Source organism: Miniopterus natalensis, chromosome 17, assembly GCF_054644295.1.
Source record: "Miniopterus natalensis isolate mMinNat1 chromosome 17, mMinNat1.hap1, whole genome shotgun sequence".
NCBI lineage: Eukaryota > Metazoa > Chordata > Mammalia > Chiroptera > Miniopteridae > Miniopterus > Miniopterus natalensis.
Genome location: NC_142097.1, coordinates 14,339,685 through 14,346,926, shown reverse-complemented (window position 1 = coordinate 14,346,926; position 7,242 = coordinate 14,339,685). Strand labels below are relative to the sequence as shown.

The 7,242-nt window shown below is 40.7% G+C and overlaps 1 protein-coding gene and 1 pseudogene across 1 annotated transcript in view; both read left to right on the top strand.

Annotated features, from left to right (window-relative positions):
- Window positions 1-58: 58 nt before the first annotated feature.
- RPA1 (replication protein A1) overlaps window positions 59-7,242 on the top strand; it is a 53,081-nt gene continuing 45,897 nt past the window's right edge. The window contains exon 1 of the mRNA XM_016211131.2: window positions 59-116. Coding sequence (XP_016066617.2) covers window positions 87-116 — 30 coding nt within the window. The 5' untranslated portion in view covers window positions 59-86. The remainder of the gene's footprint in view (window positions 117-7,242) is intronic.
- Window positions 3,041-5,673, top strand: LOC107535620 (adenosine deaminase domain-containing protein 1-like; annotated as a pseudogene).

Genomic DNA, 7,242 nt, shown 5'->3' with positions numbered 1-7,242 from the left:
GCCAATAGCTTTAGAGCGCGCCGGACCCCAGGAGCGGAGCCGGGGCTTCGGAGGATCGAAAACGCGGGAGTTGGCGCGGCGGAGCCATGGTGTCATTGAGCGAAGGGGCCATTGCGGTGAGGAGACGCCTGCGAGCCGCGCCGGCGGGCTGGGGTGGCTCTGGGTCGTGGGGTTGTGCGTAGTGGGGAAGGGGGAGAGGAGCTGGGGTCGGTGGGGAGAGAACGCGGGAGGACGAGGTAGCGGGGACGGTGGGAACCGCTGGGTCATTCCCTGGGGCCATCACTCTTTCTTGAAAGAATTTTTCCCATCGTCTTTTAAACGTGCTTATGTTTTCCTGCTTAAGAGTACGAAACAAAATAAACTGTAATACCCCCTCTCCACCTCCCACCCCACGACCACTGAGTGTCCTGCGCTTCCTCCACCCACAGCTAAACTTCTCCAGAGTTGTCTGTTTCCAGCTGTTTCGTTCCCTTACCTCCTATCAAGCCTTTAACCCACTCCAGTCAGTCACCCCCTTGATCGCTATAGAAATAACGGGCTGAAATGAACAGGGCCTGCAAGTCGTTAAATCCAACAGACACTTTCCAGTTTTCAATCTACGGGAGTTTCCATTAGCGTTTGAGTCCTTTGAGCATCGCTTCCTGCCGGTGACACTCTTTTTGGCTCGCGTGGTCTCTCCCCATCTTATTTGCAGGACCCTCTCTGTAAGTGTAGACTCAAGGCTCAGCTCTAGGCCCTCTTCTCCCAAGACAGTCTCATGTTAATTGCTTAAGATTTCTTTGTCCGGAGGACTTTTAAGTATGAAAGACAAACCTTTACAATCTACCTGCCTGCCTGGTATCTCAAAGGCATTTTAAATTCAACATGTCCCAAAGCAAATCCTTTATCTTCCTAAATCGGGGCCTCCTGGTGTTCTCTATTTGGGTGAATTGCACTGTTGTGCAGTTAAGTTACGCCAGCCAGAAATTGAGGAATCATTCTTCCTGCATCACCCTCAATGTCCAGTCCATCGCCAGGTCAGATGTATTTTACTTCCACATATGTATCTTAAATCCATCTAGTTCTCTCCATCCGCACTGACACCGTAATTTTTTGCCTGGATCACTCACTTCCACTCAGCATACCCTCCTCCTGCCATTTCCATCATAGCATATTCCCAGCTTGTTCTCTTCTCCTTTTCAGCCATTTTAAAAAAAAATTAATTCCTGGTACATCCCATACTCTTTCCTTCCACTGGGTCTTTGATCATTCTTCTTAATTTAAAAAAATTTAAAAGTTGATTTTAGAGAGAGAGGGAAGGGAGAGAGAGAAACACTGACTTGTTGTCCCACTTATTTATGCATTCATTGGTTGATTCTTGTATGTGCCCTGACCGGGGATCAAACCTCTAACTTTGGCATGTCCGAACAATGCTCTAACCCACTGAGCTACCAGGCCAGGGCTATCATGGCTTTCCCTCTTCCTCCTGTCTAGGTGGTTTTTCTCACTGGCTAACATAGTCTTCAAACCTCAACTCAGTTGTTACTTCCTCAGAGAAGCCTTCCCTGTCTTCCCTTACTAGGCTAAATCCCTTTGTTTTGAGACCTTAATTTCTGTTCCTTCACTTATTAGCTGTGTGACTTTGGGCAAGATACTAAACTCTGCCTTTCTCATTCTGTAAAATGGGATTAATGATATCTGATACCTATTGCCTAAGTTTAATGGAAGGATTAAACAAATTATTACATTTAAAGTGCTAGGCCTGTGCCTGATACATAGTAAATGCTCAGCATATGTTACCTATTATTGATAATCACAGGTGTTATTTTACATTTATTTCTTGATTTGATTAACATCAATTACTCTCTATTTTCCCCACTGGATTTACATTCTTTTATATCTGTGTTTTTGCTCAACATAGTATCCAATACCTGTATCAATACCTGGGGCAGTGCGGCGAGTTTTAGGCACCCAATAAATACATTTTTTTAAAAAATTGATTTTAGAGAAAGAAAGGAAGGGGCAGGGGGAGAGAGAAAATAAACATCAGTCTGTTGTTCCATTCATTCATCGTTTACCGGTTGACTCCTGTATGTGCCCAGTTTGATGAGTTTTGACAAGTGTATACACCCCTGTAATCATACCGCCCCAGCTTCATGTTTTTTCCCCATCTCCTGCCCCACCCCTGGGCAAACACTGTTCTGGGTTCTGGTTTCAATCACTCTAGGTTAGTTTGACTGTTTTAAAACTTTATGTAACTGAAACCAAACAATGTGTACTCTTTCGTGTCTGGCTGCTTTCTCAGCAAAATGGCTTTTGAGGTTTACTAATGTTGTTTTGGTATTTATACCTGTTTGCTGCTAAGTAGTATTCCATTGTGTGAATAAACATGATTTTTAAAAATTTTCTGTTATTTTTGGACATTTGGGTCACTTTAATTTTTTGGGCTATTATGAATGAAAATACTTTGAACATTTATGTACAAGTCTTTTGTGGAAATGTTTTCATTCCTTTTTTTTTTTAAATCCTCACCTAAGGATATGTTGTGTTTTGTTTTTTTAAATATGTTTTTGTTGATTTTTAGAGAGAGGAAGGGAGAGGGATAGAGAGGTAGGAACATTGATAAGAGCCTGAAACCTGCGCTTGTGCCCTGACCTGAAATCAAACCGTGACTGCTTGGTTCCTGGGTCAACTCTCAACCACTTAGCCACACCCGTCTGTGCAGGATATGGTTTTTTTTAAAATTGATTTTAGAGAGAGAAGAAGGGAGAGTTGCCTCCCATACATGCCCTGACCAGGATGGAACCCACAGCCTGGGCATGTGCCCTGACTCAGAATTGAACCCACCACCTTTTCGTGTACAGGATGATGCTCTAACCAACTGAGCCACGCCAGCCAGGGCACATAGGGACCATCTTGATGAAAATGTTCCAGGTGTATTTAAAAGAATGTGTATTCTGAAACAATAGTCTACTGGCAAGCCCTGCAGCCTATGGCCTGGCCTGAGCTACCTGCCTGTGGGGTTCTGCCGACAGGGTAGGAAGGCTGATTTTGGTGAGGAATGTCTGCCAACAATGACTAGTTTCAGAGCTCCCAGGTCCCTAGTTTTGCTCAGATACTGAAAAAGGACTTGCCAGTTCAGCCATCAGCCCAGATGGTAACTACACCCACAGCACATTCCTTGGAAAGTTACAGCCTGTTGAATATGGCATCCAAGGTTATACGAGTGACGGGTAATTTTCCAGAACCATTGCTTTCCAAAGGCCTTTCATCTATTTCAAATCCTGTTCTTCCTCCAAAAACAAAATAGCTAGGAGTTTATAATGAAATACAAACATGGAGAGACAAATGTGTAAGCCTTGCACCAGTTTGCACAAATGCAGCAGGTTCAACTTGACCTTAAGGAAACTGTAACAACAGGTAATGTTATAGGACCATATTTTGCTTTTTGTGCTGTCTGTGGTGGATGGTACTCAATACAAGACTGGATTGGGACAAAATAAAGAGTCTAGATCCAGTGCAGCAAAATTAGTTCTTAATGAATTTCTAAAATTGGGTGAACCTGAACCAAAAAATTTAGAAACACCAGGTCCTTCTCTTATCCCTGCAGAACCTATTGCTTCACCAGAACCAGTGTATGTTTCAAAAGTACATTAGGAAGGGAGACACATGCAGTATGCAAAGATTTCCCAGAATGTTAAACATTCAGTCAACTAATTCCTAGTCATTCAGAATATCTGAAATGTACCAATTTATTGGCTGCTTCTATAATTAAAAGAGCGGGTGGCCAGAAGGTGTAGCTATAGGCACAGGTGAATACAATTACAGCCAGTGATTTAGCCAAATGGAAGTGTTGCCTGACACTCATGCTATTGTTATAAGAAGGTTTCTCCTTAGGTACTTTTTTTTTAAATGTATGTTTTTTTAAAATTGATTTTTAGAAAGGGAGAAGGGAGAGAGATAGGAACAGCAATGAGAAAGAAACATTGATCGGCTGCCTCCTACATGGCCCTACTGGGGATCGAGCCCAAAACCTTGGCATGTGCCCTGACCGGGAATTGGACCAGTCACCTCTTGGTGCATGGGTTGATGCTCAACTACTGAGCAACACTGGCTGGGCTCTCCTTAGGTACTTTTATAGACAACTTCTACACTACTGCAGAAACCCTGCTCTGATGGAAAAATCAGTATTTTGTATAGAACCAGCTTCTAATTTACTCACTCTCAAACAGGATATCAACATCTACCTCTATGTGAACCAGTTGCTTAAAGGATCAGCCCAGATTAAGTCATTATTATGTCTTTTTTTTAAATAATCCTCACCTGAGGATATTTTTTCCATTGCTTTTCAGCGAGAGTGAAGGGAGGGAGAAAGAAACTTTAATGTGAAAGACACATCAATTGGTTGCCTCCTGCACACACCCCACCCAGGGCCAGGGATCAAGGTACTTGCAACCAAGGTACATGCCCTTGGCCAGAATTGAACCTGGGACCCTTCAGTCTGAGGATCGACGCTCTAACCACTGATGCAAACCAGCTAGGACACGATTGCGTCTTAATCTACATTCTCTGTCTGTATTTGAAGCCAATGAAGAACCGAGTCTATGTGACTGTTGAAGGCAGAATTTCTATGTCTACTGTCCTGCAGATATTGTTAATAGAGTAGGCAGTATGTCCTCAAGTGACAAACTGAAAAAATGGGACGTGCTTGGAGTACAGGGAGCGTTGCTGAGTCACTTTATAACAACTAGATATCAGTATACTTGGTGATGGGAATTGCAGCGATGCTAGAGGCTTAGAAATTGCTATAAAGCAACGTGTTGATAATGCACTCACTTCAAAACTTCCACTTTCATTTGTTCAGCAGATCTCAGATTAGTTTAGTACCTTCTGCATATTTATTTCAAACACACTTGGAATACAGATACTTGATTCCAAATTGGGCACAGAGGGACATTTCTTTAAAGATTGTGGATGCCTACGTAGGAAGATCACTGAAAGTTTCCCATTTAAAAATGCTGTGTCACTCTGACTGGGTAGCTTAGTTGGTTAGAGCATTGTCCCCATACACCAAGGTTGCAGGTTCGATCCCCTGTCAGGGCACATACAAGAATCAACCAATGAATGTATAAATAAGTGGAACAACAAATTTGTGTTTCCCGCTCTCTCACTTCCTTTCTCTCTCTCTCAAATCAATCAAAAAAAAAGAAAATGCTCTCAGTCTGCCTGTAAGGCTGCAAAGTTAAGCTGATTTAACTCTTTCCAGTGAAGCTAAGAAAGACAGTGTACATGTACTTGGAGCTAGTACATATTATGTAGCTGGATTCACCTACATCTGAATCCTGTCAAGAAGCTAAAACTTTGTTGAAATCCTACTTAGAGCAACTTGGCTATGGCTCTTGGATTGTGAAATCTCCCTGTATAGAGCAATTCAGTATGTGAGTTAGACAATCCATTGTCACATTAAAAAATCTTTTATTTTGTAAATAGATTAAATGCGCCAATCCAAGGACATAGGGTAGCTGCTGAATGGATAAGAAAACAAACCATCTATAGTCTGTCTACAAGAGACACCCCCCTCAGATCAAAAGACAAACAGACAAAGCAAAGGGATGAAAAAAGATACTTAATGCAAATGGTAATGAAACAAAAAGCTGGGGTAGCAACACTTATATCAGACAAAGTAGACTTCAAAACAAAGGCTCTAATAAGAGACAGAAGGATATTACATAATGATAAAGGGATCAATCCAACAAGAGGATATAACCCTTATAAACATTTATGCACCCAGCATAGGAGCACCTAAATATGTAAAGCAAATATTGATAGACATAAAGGGAGAGATCAACATAATACAGTCATAGTAATGGAGGGAGTTGAATATCATTGGATAGAATTCCAGATAGAAAATCAACAAGGAAACAGCGGCCTTAAATGACACATCAGACCAGATGGATTTAATTGATATTTTTAGAACATTTCATCCCAAAGCAGCAGAATATACATTCTTTTCAAGTGTACACAGAACATTTTACAGAATAGGCCACGTTAGGCCTCAAAACAAATCTCAATAAATTTAAGAAGATAGAAATCCTATCAAGGATTTTCTCCAACCACAATAGTTTGAAACTAGGAATCAATTATGAGAAAAAAACTGAAAAACACACAAAGACGTGGAGGCTAAATAACATGTTACTAAACAATCAATGGGTTAACAGTGAGATCAAGGAAGACGTCAAAGGATACCTTGAGAATGAAAACATAATAACCCCAAATCTATGGGACACACTGAAAACAATCCTGAGGGAAATTCATACCAATACAGCCCTACCTCAGGAAATAAGAAAAACCTCAAATAAGCAATCTAACCTTATACCTAAAGGAACTAGCAAGGGAATAACAAAGAAAGTCCAAAGTGAGGAGAAGGAAGAAAATAAACATCAGAGCAGAAATAAATGAAATAGAGCCTTAAATAAAAACAATATGAAATATCAATGAGATCAAGAGCTGGTCCTTTGAAAAGATTAAACAAGATTAACTAGACTCACCTAGAAAAAAAGAGAGAGGACCAAAATAAAATCAGAAATGAAAGAGAAGTGACATAGCTGACACCACAGAAATACAAAGGATTATAAGAAAATACTACAGACAATTATATGCCAACAAATTGGACAATCTGGAAGAAATGGATAAATTCTGGAAACATACATTCTTCCAAAACTGAATAAAAAAGAAGCAGAATCTGCACAGACCAGTCACGACCGACAAAATCAAAGCAGTAATCAAAAAACTCCCAACCGTGCAGATTGGTGCAGCCACTATGGGAAACAGTGTGGAGCTTCCTCAAAAAATTAGAAATGGAACTGCCTTATGTCCCAGTGATTCCACTTCTGGATATATATCCAAAGAAACCCAAAACACTAATTTGAAAGAATATATGCACTCATATGTTCACTGCAGCATTATTTACAATATGGAAGCAGCCCAAGTGCCCACCAATAGCTGAGTAGATAAGAAAGTGGTAGTGTATATATACACAATGGAATATTACTCGGCCATAAAAAAGAATGAAATATTACCATTTGCGACAACTTGGATGGATTTAGAGAATATTATGCTAAGTGAAATAAGTCAGAGAAAGACAAATACTGTACGTTTTACTTATATGTGGAATCTAAAGAGCAAAATAAAGGAACAAACAAAACAGAAACAGACTCATAGACACAGAAAACACACTGATTGTTGCTAGATAGGACGGACTTG